At 35.3% G+C, this 19,447-nt stretch overlaps 1 protein-coding gene across 2 annotated transcripts in view; it reads left to right on the top strand.

The window, feature by feature from the left end:
* The window catches only part of klhdc4 (kelch domain containing 4), a 107,979-nt gene that overhangs the window by 66,370 nt on the left and 22,162 nt on the right, over positions 1–19,447 (top strand). For both annotated transcript variants that reach the window (XM_039763532.1, XM_039763531.1), the window contains exons 8-9: positions 10,835–10,913; positions 12,053–12,261. In XM_039763532.1, coding sequence (XP_039619466.1) covers positions 10,835–10,913; positions 12,053–12,261 — 288 coding nt within the window. The remainder of the gene's footprint in view (positions 1–10,834; positions 10,914–12,052; positions 12,262–19,447) is intronic.

The following is a 19,447-nucleotide window of genomic DNA, read 5'->3' on the forward strand; positions in this document are numbered from 1 at the left end:
TACTTACAAAAGGTTACATTGACAATCGTGTTACGTTACTTTTAAAATGTTTCCTTTTCTTAGCACAATCACAGCTGAGAAGCTTCGATGCATGTGCTCCATAACGCGTTAAAAAATAATGCATTTAATCACAACGCATTACAAACAAAGGGGAACTTCTGTCAATGCATGATTTCCTGGTACACCGATTACATTGATCAGCGCTTCCCGATTCATTTTACCCTCGCACCCCTTGGTTTGAGAAGAAGTATGAAAAAATTTGAGGTTAACACAGAAAAACAGATCACCAATTGAAGCTTTATGAATAATCGATTCGCCATCAATAATTGTTTTGGTAAAGCCATACTCGGTGTAATCCTCCTTCCATTTTATAATTTTTCTGACACTAGCCATGATTAAATGAATGGTAAAAAAGTGCATTATTCAGACAGGCAGGTGACAGCTCAATAGCTCGAATTTGGATATAAGTAGGTTCTATTTAGTCGCCAGAAATATCTTTGTTAGGAATGGAAGTTGAATTTAGTCTTTATATTTCTATGGTAAAGAAAAAGTTATGCAATGATGACTAAATTTAACTATACAAAGTCAAAACTTGTATATATAAAGTCATTCCCGAATATATAAAGTCAAAACTTGATTATATAAAGTCACTGTCGGAATAAATAAAGTCAAAACTTGAATATATAAAGACAGCATCGGTATATATAAAGTCAAAACTTGTTTCTGAATATATAAAGTCAAATCTTGAATATATAAAGTCATTCCCAAATATATAAAGTCAAAACCTGAGTATATAAAGACGGCGTTGGAATATTTCTGAATATATAAAGTAAGCGCTGGAATATATAAAGTCAGCGCTGGAATATATAAAGTCAGAACTTCAATATATAAAGTCAGTGTTGGAATATACAAAGTCAGCGCTGGAATTTCCATCCATTTCCCGACCCGTTGAATACGACCACAGGGTCACGGGGGTCTGCTGGAGCCAATCCCAGCCAACACTGGGCGCAAGGCAGGAAACAATTCTGGGCAGGGCACATGCATCATTTTCAAAACATTAAACGAACAGTTTTTTTTAATTTGTTTTTCTGATTACGTTTTTGTTAACTTAGTTCAGTTCAGAGTCGTTTCAATCAATAGATCTTGACTTTCACTTTATATATTCAGGAGTGAGTTTATATTCTCCGATGTTGACTTTATATAATCAGGAATGACTTCATAAATTCCGACGCTGACTTTATATATTCAAGTTTTGACTTTATATATTCGGGAATGACTTTATATATTCAAGTTTTGACTTTACATATTCTGACGCCGACTTTATATATTCACAAAATCAATGTATTTGCCTGTTTGTATATATGTGTGTGTGTATATATGTACACATGTATGTGTATATTATATATATATATATATATATATATATATATATATATATATATGCCAGCAACACTCATGACAATGACAAAACAATTACATTGTCAATCATGTTACGTTATTATTAAAATGTTTCCTTTTCTTTTTACTTCTCCGCTGCCAAGCGCGGGTATTTTGCTATATATAGATATATAGATATAGATATGTATATATATATATAGATATATATATAGATATATATATATATATATATAGATATAGATATATAGATATAGATATAGATATATATATATATATATATATATATATATATATATATATATATAGATATGAGAACAACACATAGTATTATATACTAGCAGAATATCCGCGTTTCGCATCGGAGAAGTAGTGTTAAAGAAGTTATGAAAAAGAAAAGGAAAAATTTTTAAAATAACGTAACATGGTTGTTAATGTAATTGTTTTGTCATTGATATAAGTGTTGTTCTCCTATCTATCTATATATATATATATATATATATATATCTATGTATCTATATATATATATATATATATATATATATATATATATATATATGTTGTTCTCATATCTATCTATATATATATATCTCTATCTATCTTGGCAGCGGAGAAGTAGTGTGTTAAAGAAGAAAAGAGAAAGAAAAGGAAACATTTTGAAAATAACGTAACATGATTGTCAATGTAATTGTTTTGTCACTGTTATGAGTGTCGCTGTGATATATATATATATATATATATATAGCAAAATACACGCGCTTCACAGCGATGTCATGTGTTAAAGAAGTTATGAAAAAGAAAAGGAAACTTTTTAAAAATAATGTAACATTCAAAGTAATTGTTTTGTGTATTTGGCGGCAGCGTCACGAAGTTGTTTTCGGCAGCTGCATCAGAAAATGTACCACGACGTCTGACACGCCTCCTTTTTACTGTTTTCTCACAGCTTGGATTGCTTCTGTCATATATATACAGACACACACACACACACACACACATACATACATACATACATACATACATACATACATACATACATACCTATCTACATCATATATACACACACATACATACATACACACACACACAAATTATATATATGTGTGTATGTATGTATGTATGTGTGTGTGTATATATATATACACATACATATACTTGTGTGTATGTTTGTATGTGTCTATATGTGTGTGTATAGGTTTGGTCACTGAGTGCAAGGGAAAAATAATAAATTATAGTCTATAAGTTATTAAACAGTAAAACATTAAAGTTTTAAGAAGTACAGGTACATTGAAATTACATTTTCTATGTGAACGTTCAAATTTGTGCCTCTGGTAATGTGCCTTACCGGCATTTAAAGAAAATTAGTTTTGTGTCCTCTGCAGTGTTAAGAGAGAAAGGCTTTGGTTTGGGATAAAAGGAAAAAGGTGTAAAGAAAGGAAAGTTGCCTTTTTCTTTTATATAGTATAGAGAGATGTGTTCGCTGACGTTATGATCGCCTTTTGGGGACAGTCGCGGTGGGTCTTGTGTAGACTGGTGAGACGTGCCCGCCATTAATCGGCTGTGATGGCACTGTCAGTCCTGCACTCGTGTGCGTGTCTTCATAATTCGAGGTGAGGACCTGATAATCGTATACGTTCAAAAGAAAGTGTGAATCGCCTTAATATTATTTTGCCGTGGTGTTGAAAAGGGGTCCCGTGTTTGCACTTGTCTGGGCTATAGCGCAGTGGGAGGATGAAAAAAATTTAAAGTGGTCACTTTGACTTAAGGCAGAAGCGCAGTCAGCGTCTCAAAGGCCGGCACAGCTATGCACGCGCGCTGGCTGCTCGACTTTTGCTGGGCAGGAGACCCCAGTTTGCAGACACGTTCATGATATCAAAAGTCTCAGCTCTTTGGAGGTCATTCATATATATATATATATATAGCAAAATACCCGCGCCTCGCAGCGGAGAAGTAGTGTGTTAAAGAAGTAATGAAAAAGAAAAGGAAACATTTTAATAATAACGTAACATGATTGACATTGTCATGAGTGTTGCTGTCATATATATGCCTGCCTAAATAAGTCACCCTCGCTTTGCTCTTACTTTTTTACCGTTCATTTAATCATGGCTAGTGGCGGGAAAAATAAAATGGAAGGAGGATGGCTTTACCAAAACAATTATTGATGGCGAATCGATTATTCATAAAGCTTGAATTGGTGATCTGTTTTTCTGTGTTAACCTCATATTTTTCATACTTCTTCTCAAACTAAGGTGGTGCGAGGGTAAAATGAATCGTGATGCGCTGATCAATGTAATCCGTGTACCAGGAAATCATGCATTGACAAAAGCTCCCCTTTGCTTGTAATGCAAAGTGTGATTAAATGCATTATTTTTAACGCGTTATGGAGCACATGCATCGAAGCTTCTCGGCTGTGCTTGTGCTAAGAAAAGGAAAGATTTTAAAAGTAACGTAACACGATTGTCAATGTAACCTTTTGTAAGTAGTGCCTGGAGGATTCAGTGTGTAGAAACCTTAGAGACAGCGTGTGTATTAACTTGTGGATTTTTCTGTGAGTATTTGGTGGCAGTCTGACGAAGTTGCTTCGGAAGACAGCGTTAGCCGCGTGAGCTCAGCTCAGAGCAAAATGAGGTGGGAGGGAGATGATGGCGTGACTCCCCACCCGCCTTAACTGTCAATCCCCCACAAACACAGTCTCTCGGAATTTGCATAAGCACACCCTTCACCTACAATTTTAACTTAGTTACAAAGTGATCAAAACTCTCGTTTATATCCTGCGTCCTCTCATTAAACTTGTATCCCGCATTACCTGTGGGTATGTGAAACGCCAGCGGTAGCCTGTCTATGAACTTAATTTAAAGTTTAGGTTTACACCTTGCTTTCTTTCCGAGCTGGCAACACTCATGAATATGGTAGTATATGTCACTCGCTCACTTCTTATTGTTTCGCTGCCTTCTCAATTATAAAATGCATGTTTTCTTAAGCGCTTTTTGGAGGTCTTCCTGGTTTTACGCACTGCGTTGACAGTCAGTTCACGTGATTACGTGGGAGGCGTGATGATGTCACACAAAACTCCGCCCCACGTCATTCCAGCTCAACTCCATTACAGTTAATGGAGAAAAATACCTTCCAGTTATGACCATTAGGCGTAGAATTTCGAAATGAAACCTGCCCAACTTTTGTAAGTAAGCTGTAAGGAGTGAGCCTGCCAAATTTCAGCCTTCTACCTACACGGGAAGTTGGAGAATTAGTGATGAGTGAGTGAGTGAGTGAGGGCTTTGCCTTTTATTAGTATAGATATCACAATATAATATTACTAGCAGAATACCCGCGCTTCGCAGCGGAGAAGTAGTTGTGTTAAAGAAGTTATGAAAAAGAAAAGCAAACATTTTAAAAATACCGTAAGATGATTGTTAATGTAATTGTTTTGTCATTGATATGAGTGTTGCTGGCATATATATATATATATATATATATATATATATATATATATATATATATATATATACACATATACACACATACATATATATACATATACATATATATACACATACTGTATATATATACACACACATATATATACATACTGTATATACAACATATACATATCTACATATATACTGTATATACACATATATACAAATCTACATATATATATCTACATATATATATATATTAGGTGGGACTCGATTAAAAAATTAATCCAATTAATTAGAGGCTGTGTAAGAATTAATCTTGATTAATCGTATGTAATCGACACGTAAATTTGCCCCAAATCGCAAATGTTTTTTTTTTTATTTAAAACGGTTTTAGTGGGCTTACAGAATCAAATAATAGACATGGACATGAATATTGTAAACTGAAGCTGTTTTAATTTCTGAAAAAAAGCCTTTAAACTGCATTTGAATTCAAAACAGAAACAAAAATATCATCCCTGGTTAAAATTGGGCAGACTTAAAAATAAAGTGGTAGTTTAAGTACTTTAAGTACATTTTCAGAATAGTATTGTCTTTAAATAATAATAACCAAAATTTCACCATAAAGTGCAGTTTTCTTCTTAAAAAATAAGTCAGAAACATAAAAGGTAATTTGACCAGCTTACTCTTTAAACTCTGAGTAACATTAGCCAAAATTATTTTGTACATTAGGCTAAAACAGTGTGATCATTGAACATTTTGTAATTAGATGTATTTAGAATTACTAACGGTCACGGAAGTCCAATGATCCCCAGTAAGAGCCACAAAGTCCGCTTTCTGTAATGCATCTAATTTTGCTTGCTTTTCAGTGTGCACAAAACCATGCTTTTATCAAGGCTTCGGAAGTCGAAATGATCAGTCGTAGGAACGCGCTTTATTCCGACTCTAACATTTTTGTAGCTGTGATGTGTGCATCAGTGTAATGGATGTACCAGGAAATCATGCATTGACAAAAGTTCCCGTTTGCTTGGAATTGAAAGTGTGATTAAATGCGTTATTTTTAACGCGTTATGGAGTACATGCATCGAAGCTTCTCAGCTGTGCTTGTGCTAAGAAAGGGAAAATTTTAAAAATAACGTAACATGATTCTGCGTTAACCTAATATTTTTCATACGTCCCAAACCAAGGAGATCGAAGGTAAAATGAATCGGTAGCGCGTACATAGTCAGTACATCCCTCTCGAATCGAACCTCGAATGTCGGCGTTAGAGGCTTAAGACTCTACAATTAGCCACAGCGTGTGGCTTGTCTATGCTAAAGTATGTATTGTAGATCGGGTATATATATACATTTATATATATACCCGTGTATCGCAGTGGAGAAGTAGAAGTTATGAAAAAGAAAAGGGAACATTTTAAAAATAACGTAACATGATTGTCAATATACAGTAATTGTTTTGTGAGTGTTATTGAATGTTGCTGTCATCAAGGATTTGATTATCATTATTTCTTTCAATCAGGCTCGTATTTGTAGGATGTGTTCAAGTTACATTCCGTGTTTGTCAATCGTTGTAAAGATAAGAGGTTTCATTCATCGATTAGTTCCTTACTGCATCAATAAACAGCTCGTCTTCCTTTTATCTGTGATGTGACAAACTGCATGCACGGGTTTTTTTTACACTGTCTTCCTTTAGCAGGACATTCACTTTTTCCACCGTGTGCTTTGTTTCCGCAGTAGCTGCACTTATGAATATGATTCTATGTATAAGACGCTTCATATTTTTTTGCTGCCTTCTCAATTGTGTAATTCGGTTTTTGTTCAGCGCTCTTTGGAACTGTTGCTTTTGTCTGTGCACTGCGTCAGTTCACGTGAGCCGCTTGGTGTTCTTGCATCGAAGGTTCCCAGCTGTACTGGTGCCATCTCGTGTAATGTCAGCTAAGACCCGGCACTTAAAACTTTCTCTCGCAGTTTCAATGAGTTTGTGCCAAACACCACCCTGACCATCTCATCTTCCTCTGCATAAGCACAGTCCTTCACACGTGAATATTTACCGGCAGTGTTTGTATTGGATTGCCGCTGATGGACGGCCTTATATGGGCAGGCACTAAATTACAAACGCTAGTGGTAGCCTATGAACTTAATTTAATATAAACTTACGGTTCACGCCGTGCTTTGTTTCCGCAGTAGCTGTACTTATGAATATGCTTGTATGCATCATTTGCTTCATAATGTTTTTCTGCCTTCTCAATTGTGAAATGGCGTTTTGTGCTGATCGCTGTTTGGAGTTCTTCCTTGTGCTCTACGTACTTACGTAGGAGGCGTGATGATGTCACACGAAACTCCGCCCCCCGCGGCCATCTCCAACTCAAGACTCCATTACATTATATGGGGAAAAATATCTTCCAGTTATGACCCTTATGCGTAGAATTTCGAAATGAAACCTGCCCAACTTTTGTAAGTAAGCTGTAAGGAATAAGCCTGCCAAATTTCAGCCTTCTACCTACACGGGAAGTTGGAGAATTAGTGATGAGTCAGTGAGTGAGTCAGTGAGTGAGTGAGGGCTTTGCCTTTTATTAGTATAGATTTTGACCTCCTCCTGATTATGCTTAGAGCTGATTTTCAAATACTTTCATCATATATAAAGGAGTAAGTGTAATCCCAAGACACAAGCCTTTTAAAAATTCCAGTTAAAAAATGAAAATGTATAGGAGACTAGCTATAGACTACCAATATTGTGGAATTATATGAAAATATTAGAGAGGCCCCAATAGATTAAGTAGTAACACTCTGATCGATTGCTGCTGATTGAAATCAGATGATTTTCACTAAAAAAAAGACTCGATCTGTGATTGTTAAAAAGACAGATCACAAAAACTGATATTTGCAGCCCCTGTTTTTCTAAGCTTTATGGTAATTTAGTTTCTGTTCTCCTTTACGCAAGGTGTTAAGGTAGTTGAGCCCCAGCACCTGTTTTTTTTTTTTTTTTTTTTTTTTTCTTTTGCAGCAAACTTGCAGTGTAAACGAAGAGCAGTGAGTGGAAGTTTGTTTTATTGTTGAACTAGGGGAGATAGGTTTATAAGCCATCATGTCAAGGAAAGTAGAGTAATAAACTGAAAAAAAAAAAAGTAATTGTAGAAGTCATCCTGTGTAACTAGACAAACGGCAAGAAAAGCTACTTTAAGGAATTCAGACCTTTATTTTGTCCTTTAAATTAAAGTGTATGTGTGTGTGTGTGTGTGTGTGTATATATATATATATATATATATATATATATATATATATATATATATATATATATATATATATTTTTTTTATTTATTTATATATATATTTTTTATTTATACATTTTTTATGTATATATTTATATTTTTTATATATATATATTTATATATGTGTATTTATTTATATTCATTTGTTTGTTCTTAAGGAAATGTTAAAAATTACTTTTTAATTACGCCTTGTTTCAGATTGGTACATTGCTGAATAAAACTAGTGCTGGGAAGCGATTAAAATTTTTAATTGTAGACAATCACATTGTTATGTGCAAAATTCAATAATGAACTCAAAGGTCATCCATTAATTTGCTTTGAGCATTCATTTTGCTATCTCTCCACATGTCATTTTAGAAGGTGTTTGCTCTTTGCTACTCATGCATGCGCAGTGAATCGTAGTCAAATCAACAAAGCTAACTTTACTTCCAGCAAAAGCATATCGAAAAGCTTTGTAACGAGATCACTAATCTCTATTGATCGCTAGTGAGACTGAGGCTTTCATAATAATAATAATAGTGTTAACGCACAATAAAAGAATTGTCAGTGTTAATTAATGCATTAACGTGATAATACGTTAACTTGCCCAGCCCTATTAAAAACTAAACAATATGACAGCTTATAATTATGAGAAACATTTTATTTTCTTTTATGCCATATTTATTATGGATGAAATATTCTGTGTATATTTTATTACTCTAAACTGTATTAATTTTATTTATTTTAGTGTTTTATGAGCCAACAGAATTCCATTTTGTTAAATATAAATGAACAGTTAACAGCTTAATAATAAAAATACACTTTAATACAGGACATAAGACTTATATTTGTCTGGTTATGTTGGAGATTAGTGCATAAAGGTTTTTTTTAAAGGGGTAAAGAAAAAAAATCGGAATTAGCTGATCAAGTAACGTGAAATCTTTGATCAATATCGGCCATAAAAACCTGAATGGAGCGTCCCTAAGATTAAGTATTTAAATCAAGGATGAAGACTCATTATTGTAGCATAGCATACTCTTTTTGGAGCTGCTGCTGAAGTTGTTTCATATTTCTATTTGATAGTGTCTTTTAATTATTTACAGTAATTTTTCTTTTTTGCTTTACCGTTACAAAGTCTTTTCCATATACCTTCTTTTTTTGGTATCTGTGGTAGGTCTTGGTCTGCATTGGAGCAGGTATGCCATCACATATTTGTTTTCTGATGTATTCTGTTCAAATTTAAAGTGTCTTTGTTTAAAAACGGTCCAATTCGTAATTTGAAAAAATCTAATTCTCACTTAGTGGATCTGTGCAGAACTTTTTCAAAACCTGGCAGGATCTAATCAATAACATTTTAGATTAAGCTCTTAAAGCACTGAGGAAGCAGAGTCTCTTCCCATTTCATTTTGTTCTCCATTTACCTTTATCCTTTTATTAAACTCATCAATTTACTTATTTTTACTAGCTTTAAGTTTTACTCCATTGGCCATGCTCTCTTTCTTAGGAGTGGGGGTTGATTTGTTTTCAATCCTATTTTTTTGTAAAAATTTATCTATTTGTATGGAATGATTACAATAAAATTAAAATAAATAAATAAAAATGATCCAATTCAGAATCCAGTTGACCTAGGACATTTGGAATGCTGAGATCACTCAAATATAATATACTGTATACTGTATATTGAATAAATAGAGTGGCTGTACTATTTATATAGTTTATAACTGTGTTCTTGCGGATATGAGTTACACATTTCAAAAGTACCATCTATTTAAGTGTATCTTGTCAAGATAAATTAATATATTCGATTAATAATTTGAAAACAATTGTACTAGTGTGAGTTTTCAAAGGACAATAGTGTTTCTCTTTTGATCTGTTGATCATTGATGATGTGACAGCAGCCATTTTTTTGCACCAGTACACTCAACACACATGAACTGTTAGGTGGTGAAGTGGTGAGAGAGAGAGAGCCAGTTAGAGACAGGGGATGATTAGTGGGGCAGAATGGCTATGCAGTGGAGGGCAATTTTGCCTGGACATTGGGATATACCCTGCTCGTTATGAGGATGCCCAGGAATATTTTATGACCACAGAGAGTCAGGACGTTGGCTTTACATCATACCTGAAGGACAACACCATTTTTAGTTCACTAGGGCATTGGGATCTACATTCAGACTACAAGATAAATGTCCCCCTGCTGGCTTAACCAATATCTCCTCCAGCATTAACCAGACCTTTTCCTAGATGGTCTCCCTAATCAAGTACTGGCTGGGCATGAACACTCTTAGCTTCAGGTGAATGATCTCTTCTGAAGTGCATGTGGTATGGCTGCTATTAAGCTTGGTAACAGAATAATCCTCTAACAGTTTAATTTGGAGGTCATAAATGATATGACATTATGGCATAACTACTAGCACACTGTCTTATCTTGCTCAACTGGGTAAATCTTAACCTACCTACTTTAATACAATTGGAAAGGGATGATCTGTGTTACTTAAAAATAAAAAAGTTAAAAAAAAATTCAACAACATATTTCTTTAAGTGAATAGTTGTGAATTATTTTTTGATCATAGCAAAGTACACACTACACACTACCACTAGCTAATGTGTAAGTGCAGAGTCATTTTCCTTAATTTCTTAATATACTATGATGTTAAATGTTAGATTTTCTGTTAACATGTTTAATTAAGACAAACCTCAAAACCTGAAGAAACACTGTGCTTCATAACTGTAATCTAATCATTTAATCTTAGGTGTTTGATTTCTCTTTACTCCTTTCCAGAGAGCAAAAAAGGATGTAGACAAGGGCACCATACATACAGATATGTTCCTGCTGAAAAATGAAGGCAATGAAGGCCAAGGTAAGTTAGAATTGCTTCCCTTGTAGTCTTATTGTATAGTGCAAGTTGAAAATGAAATTAATTGGTCTAAATGAAGCTTGAAAACCACATTTTATTCTAAATGAATATTAAAAACACTTGAAGTTATTTTTAAAAGTAGTTTTTACTAGTTTTTCTTTAATATATTGTCATTTAATATAGGACATTATTTATTGATTATAATAAAGTTAGTTTCTCTAATGTATTAAGTGTAGTAGCCTTCAAATAGTATTAATGAAATTCAGATTGTCTGTACTTTCTTTGCTTAGAGGTGTTAGAACTGTAGTTTTTTAATTTTGACGTTAGTGTAGAGTATGCATCAATTTCAATAAAAACACTACATTGCTTCAAACTTTTATAAGCTGGAACAGCCAGGGGTTATAATTTATACCTGTGTACAAGTGATGGGATCTTTCAAAATCCAGAGGAATAAAATAAATTTTATTTTGCACAGTCCCTATATGTACAGTTTGTGTAGTAGGGGGCTACCAGGGACCACCACGCCTTATCAGTTTATTTTTCAGGTCTGTGTTACATGCTTTTAGAAAAGTAAGAAGTAATTTTTTGTAAACATAAATATTATCTGTTAATATTTCAAATAATGAAGCTCAAAAATGGCATAGCCAGATAGATTATATGAAGCAAGTATTTGGGTGTTCATGTGTATAATTTCTTATCTTAAATAAAAAATGTAATCTTTGTTTCGGATTAGGCAAGTATTTTTTGTGACATGTGTTTCTGTGTATTTTGTAATTTTGTCCTGCCTATAATGTTATCAACTTTATATTTATGGAAAATGACAATATCCATTACTATGCATGATCCATACTCATTTTCCAAATACTTCACTGCCTAACATACTGTACCAGTTCATACCACTTTTCTTGTCTTTATATTAATGGGACTGGTTTCTTCTTTTGTGATGGTCAGCAGCCACCATAACTATTATTTAGATAAAGATAGTTTGAGAATACTATTAGTTAACAAAACACTATTCTTTTTGGGCTGTGTATTCTTCTTGTCTCTTACCATACTTATGTTTTTTAATCTTCTAAAAATATTAGATTGTCTTTATTTTGCTGTTTAAATAATTACCAGGATTTTTTAAAACTCATTTATAGAAAAATGGACATGGAGTCGATTGAATCCTTCTGGAGTTAAGCCAACACCCAGATCTGGATTCTCACTTGCTGTTGGTCCTAACAACCGAGTGGTGTTGTTTGGAGGAGTATATGATGAGGAGCAAGATGAAACACTGGAGGGAGAATTTTTTAACGATTTGTATTTTTATGACATGGTGAAAAACCGCTGGTTTTCTGGGCAACTCAAGGTATGTTTAATGCTTCCATTGCCAAGGATTATTTACTGTATGTAAGGGTTATTACAAAGGAAATTAGCATTGTTTCAATTAGAAAATTACATAACATCATGCCTCCTTAAATTACAGAAAACAGCTGGTAAACAATAGACTGTAATTTTTGATTTCAGAATATAATGCATTCTGATGCAGATTTTAGTGTTGTAAAAGGTTATTTCAAGTAATAGATGAAAAAAGCTATTGCAGCAATAAAAAATATCTGACTTCAGTTTGTTTTTGTATATTATCATCTTTAATAGATTAGCTTGGAGCTGTTATAGCTTTTTCAAATTGCAAAATGAGTACACACAGGAGAAATAAATGCAAAATTAAAAAAAAAACACCAAATGGCTATTAAACATAAAATTCACAGTATAATTATAAATATTAAGATTCTCATGATTGTTATGGCTAGGTGACTGCTAAGGAGAGAATAGTTAAAACACTAGTTGTATGAAAGAAATTCAATTTCAGTATTTGGCTGAGTGTGAGAATCGGTAAAGTCCTTATTACAACCCATGGAAAGATCATTTACTGAGCATGAGAGACTCTGCATTTATACCTGGCAGAATGGCAGTTTATGGTTTTGCAAGTACTATGATGTATACATGTCCTTAATTTAAAATTTTTTCGTATATCTTAATTGTTTATAAGTCATCAGAGTATGCCCTGAGCAAGAAGTTTAAACAATTGATCATTGTTCAAGAAATGCTTAATTTGTGATTAAAGACTATCTGTACCAAAATAAAAAGCAGTCCAACATGTAAATTACTTATATTTTGGTAAGTTTATTTTACTTGTCATATTTAAAAAGAAATATATCAAATATTTTTTTTAATAATTTTATTGATTTTATTGAAATCACACAACATTCCATACAAATAGATCAATTTTACAAAAATAGGATTGAAAACAAATCAACCCCCACCCCTGAGAAAGAGAGCATTACCAGCAGAATAAAGCTTAAAGCTAGTAAAAATAAGTAAATAGATTAATTAATAAGTGAATAAAGATAAATGGAGAAGAAAACTAAATGGGGATAGAATCTGCTTCATCAGTGCTTTAAAAGCTTATTCTAAAATGTTATTTATTAGATCCTGCCAGGTTTTGAAAAATTTCTGCACAGGTCCTCTAAGTGAGAATTTCATTTATTTCCAATTTCAAATAATATATAACATCACTTACCCACTAACTTAAAAAAGGAGAGTTAGAATTCTTCCAGTTAAGTAAGACAAGTCTACGGTCCAGTAGTGTAGTAAAGGCAATCACAGTTTGTTTGTCCTTCTCCACTTTAAGCCCATCTGGGAGTACACCAAACACAGCTGTTAATGGGTTAGGAGAGATTTTTTCCCATTGTCTTTTCACAGAAGGCTGAGCTTAAAGGTTATTTATATTGATTTGCATATTCAAAGAGGCATAATTTTGGGATGAGTTGGGGCGGGACTGCAGGTGCATGCACGTGCATTAGTTTTCACGCTGACCGGGACTTATGTAGCAGAAGAACATGGAAGTTTGCGTATGCACAGATTTATGCATCTGGATTTTTCTGTGCTTACGCACATTCCTGTTTTTTTGTGCTTACGCCATATTATAGTGTGAGTGCAACACACGGCGTTATACATGAGGCCCCAGGTGTTTCATTGTAAAGATATTTGTTGTAACAGAATTTTACCTGTATATAATATACAGTGGAACCTCGGTTTGCGAGCATAATTCGTTCCAGAAACGTGCTCACAATCCAAAGCACTCGTATATCAAAGCGAATTTCCCCATAAGAAATAATGGAAACTCAGATGATTCGTTCCACAACCCAAAACTATTCATATAAAAATGATTAATACTAAATATAAAGTAAAAATACATAAAACAAATTAACCTACACTTTACCTTTAAAAAGAATCATGGCTGGTGTGAGTGAGTTTCTAAACTCATGTGGGATTCCACCCAACGGGACGACACGCGGAAGAGTGTCCCAAAGCAATCAGAGTCTCCCAGCGCTGTAGCAGTTCGCCATATAAGCACATCCAAAAAGATCACAGACATGCTATAAGCGCCTGCCGTCAATGGGTGATACAAGGAACATTATAAATATCCCGCTACAATAAATAACAGCGCTGTTGCTGTTTCAAGCTGAAGGCGGCTGGTGGTGTTAAAGTACTGAGACTCAGCTTCGTGTTTTGGGGCGCAAGATGGGGACTCGCACTTCACAGCACACCGCAGTGCGCTTGCACACACACACAGTCACAATGCTGTAGTAAACAGTATACGCTCGTACGGATGTTGACTATATGAGTGAGGCACACAGACTCAGATGGAGAATAGGAGACGATTGCCCTCAAGAGAAGAGAGAGACGCGCTGCGCGCGAGCAAGAGAGATAAGCAGAGAAAGTGAGTGAGTGAGTGAGAGAGAGAGAGACACACACACGGATGCGCGCTGGAGCGAGCGAGTGAGCGAGATAAGGAGAGAGACGCGCGGGAGCGAGAGATTAGAAGAGAGAGAGAGAGAGAGAGAGAGAGAGAGAGATACGCACTGTGCGAGCAAGAGAGGTAAGGAGAGAGAGAGAGAGACGCGTGCACGTGAGAGAGAAGAACCATCAGCTCAGTTGTGATCACATGACGCTCAGCAGACAAAGTGTATCCATACTGCTCGTATTGCAAGACATCGCTCGTTTATGAAGTCAAAATTTTGCTCGTCTTGCAAAACACTCGTAAACCAAGTTACTCGTAAACCGAGGTTCCACTGTATATATAAAATCCTAAGCCTGAAAGTGTAACGATTTAATGTGATTTTATGTCACATTTTTTGTCACGCTTTAAATCTGCCTTATTTTAAAATCTACATATATATGTTGGTACCATTCTTTTCAGAATTTATCGAACTTTAATGTGATGTTGTTAGATTTTCAGATTCTTATTCCGTTTTTAAATTATAAACTGAAATATCAAGAAAGTCGTGGGGCGGCCCAACAGAGAGAGACCCAGTTTATAAGGCTGGACGTGAATCAATAACATGAAAAGGGGCAGCCAGTATTGTTGGCAGTGTGGTAAGCATTAATAAAACTGGTCTGATCAGTGTGAATTAATTTATTGATGAAGTTTAGTTGCCAAGAAAATAGCTTATCCTGCATATTGAGGGCAGAGTTCAAATGGGATATTGGGTGGTAAAGTCGGAGCACTATCTTGACTCATCCTTTTTAAGAAGTATGATCATTGTCAGATTCATTTTTGTAGAGAAAATAACATTCTTTAATATTTTTTAAAACCAGGGTGCACAATAGTTTTCTAACATTATTGAGTGGTTATGACAGGTGCCTAGTTCTGAGGGATGACTCTGTTCCCATAGAGTTAAAAGCCTCTTTAAGTTCAGTCATTTGAGTCTTGGCTATCTGACAAAGAGTCATCTTCTTCAGCGAGCTTGGTGAAAAGCAGTTTTTCAAGAAAGGAATTAAATATAGGGTAGAGGGGCTATAATTTTCTGAAAGTCATTCTGAGTGCAATTTTAAAAAATGCAATTGTCAATGTTTATTCGTAATAAGATCTGGTTTGATTTTGAACCTCAAACGCATTCCTATGGAGCAGCAAGTAATTTAATTTATCTAGTTTAAGTGATTAATTTACTCATCCCTGTGGTCTACAGTGCAATTTTGGGTGCAGTTAAAAATTGCAATGCTAGTTCAGAAATATGGAGTGAGCAAAACCATGTTATGTTTTTAATATTCATCCAGACAAACATGATATTATGTGTGCAGCCTTAGCGTATAGAGATAAATGATTTCATTTGTTTGAGAGTTCTTCACAGAATTTTGTATTATAAAGAGCTGATGACTTGAACCTCTGTAGAGAAACATTGTAATGGTAAATTAAACTGTAAAAGTACTATAGTTTGTTTTTTTTTTATATCTTTGCCAGTCTCTTCATCTGAAATTGCTTTTGTACAGAATATTTTTTTCCTAGGCAGGATTTTATGTCTGAGTGCATTACATGAATTTATGAAGATTATGAAAATTAGTCAATTAAAGTAAAAGGTGAAAAATCTTGTTGCCCAAGTATTTATTTATAAAACACCAAGAGTGTGTTCTTTTTACTAATCAGTAAATATTTTGTCTTGGTTTGAATTGAGTTCATGCAGATTAATACTACTGTAGAATTACCAAAGCCTACGTAAAAACTCGTAATCTTGGCTCATCTTAAATCCCTTCGCACCTCTCCATCAGTGTCTTTTGTTTTGTAAATGTATTAATCAGCACAAGCAGCAAGCAGCCTTCTATCCCATCCACTCCTTGACGTAGCTCAACTCTTGGGCAGTTCTCTTCCTCAAGCTAATACTCTATATTTACGTGTGAGGTGCCTGGGGTTGTATAGGGTAAATAGGGTATATCATTATTTGGAATACATGCATTTCATGTGATTTCCATGTCTACAAAGATTTGGGTAAATGTAGGACGAAAGGAAATATGAGGCAAGAAATGCTGAACACCTACCTAAAGTAGAAACTTTTTCCATGTTCTACTAATAATGAAGTGAAGTGTATTTGTGAAGACTTTAGTCCAAATGAACACGTGCGCATTCAAGAATATAACCAAAGAAAAAAAGCTCAATTCAATTTACATGTTGCGGTCAATGAGTTAAAAACGCAGACTCAAATGTCAGTTGACAGGAAGTCGATACGCGTTCTTGAACACCGCAGAGGTAGTTCATGAATCATGAAGTTCAAAACCCAGCTGCCCAGTGATGTGTTCTGACCCAAGTCCCCGAGTTTGTTGACAAGCTTAATGAGGTTTATTGTCTTAACTGCAGAATTATCTATACTAATAAAAGGCAAAGCCCTCACTCACTCACTCACTGACTCATCACTAATTCTCCAACTTCCCGTGTGGGTGGAAGGCTGAAATTTGGCAGGTTCATTCCTTACAGCTTCCTTACAAAAGTTGGGCAGGTTTTATATCGAAATTCTACGCGTAATGGTCATAACTGGAAGCAGTTTTTCTCCATTTACTGTAATGGAGATGAGCTTCAACGCCGTGGGCGTGTTTCGTGTGATATCATCACGCCTCCCACGTAATCACGCAGTACATAGAAAATCAGGAAGACCTCAAAAAAGCGCTGAAGAAAACATGCATTATATAATTGAGAAGGTAGCGAAACAATAAGAAGCGAGCGAGTGACATATACAACCATATTCATGAGTTCTGCTACTTCGGAAACAAAGCACGATGTAAACCTACACTTTAAATTAAGTTCATAGACAGGCTGCCGCTGGCGTTTGTAATTTAGTGCCTGCCCATATAAGGCCGTCCGTCAGCGGCAATCCAAAGCAAACTGCCACTAAATATTCACGGGTGAAGGACTGTGCTTATGGAGAGGAAGATGAGATGGTCAGGGTGGTGTTTGACACAAACTCAGCGAAACTGCGAGAGAAAGTTTTAAGTGCCAGGACTAAGGTAACATTAAATACAGCCATGGACATAGCACGAGATGGCACCAGCACAGCTGGGAACCTTCGATGCATGTACACCGAGTGGCTCACGTGAACTGACGCAGTGCACAGATAAAAGCAACAGTTCCAAAGGCTGAACAAAACCGAATTACACAATTGAAAAGGCAGCAAAAATATGAAGCGCCTGATAAGCATATTCATAAATCAGCTACTGTGGAAACAAAGCACACGTTGGAAAAAGTCAATGTCCCGCTAAAGGAAGACAGTGTAAAAAACCGTGCATGCAGTGTGTCAGGTCTCAGATAAAGAAGAAGACGAGCTGTTTATTGATGCAGTAAGAAACGAATCGATGAATGAAACCTGTCATCTTTACAACGATTGACAAACACGGAATGTAACTTGAACACAACACATCCTACAAATACGAACCTGATTGAAAGAAATAATGATAATCAAATCCTTGATGACAGCAACACTCAGTAACACTCACAAAACAAATACTGTATATTGACAGTCATGTTACGTTATTTTTAAAATGTTCCCTTTTCTTTTCATAGCTTTTTAACACACTACTTCTCCGCTGCGATACGCGGGTATATATATATATATATATATATATATGTATATATATATAACCCGATCTACATACTCGAATAATGGATACTTTATTCGCCATCAATGATTGTTTTGGTAAAGCCATACTCAGTGTATTCATTAGATGAACGGTAAAAAAGTAAGAGCGAGGGAAGGATGACTTATTGAGGCATGCAGGCTGTAGTGCGTCAACTCTATCTGAATTGCGATCACATTTGAAAAATATATCTTTTCAAGTTCTATTTAGTCCATATGTGTCAAACTCAAGGGCGGGCCACATCCGCCCGGCGTAATTATATCCGCCCGAGATCATTTTATATACTGTATTATTGTTATTAAAGCCGGGTATATGAAGCGCTGGTAACACAATAAACTACAGATCCCATAATGCAGCGCTTCAGCTGCCTTGCCGAACACTTACCGAGTTAATCAAGTTATTGCGAAGCTAGCTCACACGATGCTGAAGAGAAAAGTTGATTCTGAAAATAGAGCCTTTAAAAACCGATGGGAGGCTGAGTATATGTTTACTAAACCCGTGTGTCTCATTTGTGGAGCTAATGTGGCTGTAATTACAGAATTTAATCTAAGACGGCACTATGAGACAAAACATCAGGTTAACCTGAATGCAATGCAGAAGATACAGAAAGCAGCATAATTAAATAAGAATCTGACACTTCAGCGGACGTTTTAACCCGTGCACAATCACAAAGTGATTTCAAGTGAAGCTGCTTTTATGGGAGACACAAATGCACCAGTGCACCTTGCCTCACTTTCCCTGTTGCCAAGTAATGTTAAACCAAGTCGTCACTACGGTGTTCCCAAATCGCACTTTGCTGATAAACTGAGCGCACTGAGTTTGCACGGCGCTTTGGTGACTTTGAAGAACAAAAAAAGTCCGTCTACATGCGGCTCTAACCTTGTGCATGTTTGGTAGCACATATCTGTGTGAGAAGCTCTTCTCAGTGATAAAGACTAACAAAACAGCACACAGGAGTCGCCTCACTGATGAGCACCTGCAATCCATCCTGAGAATCTCCACAACACAGAACCTCACACCAAACATAAACGAACCTGTGGCCAAAAAAAGATGCCAGGCGTCCAGCTCTAAAATGACATATGAGCAAAGAA

The sequence above is a fragment of the Polypterus senegalus genome, chromosome 9 (assembly GCF_016835505.1).
Source record: "Polypterus senegalus isolate Bchr_013 chromosome 9, ASM1683550v1, whole genome shotgun sequence".
NCBI classification, from domain to species: domain Eukaryota; kingdom Metazoa; phylum Chordata; class Cladistia; order Polypteriformes; family Polypteridae; genus Polypterus; species Polypterus senegalus.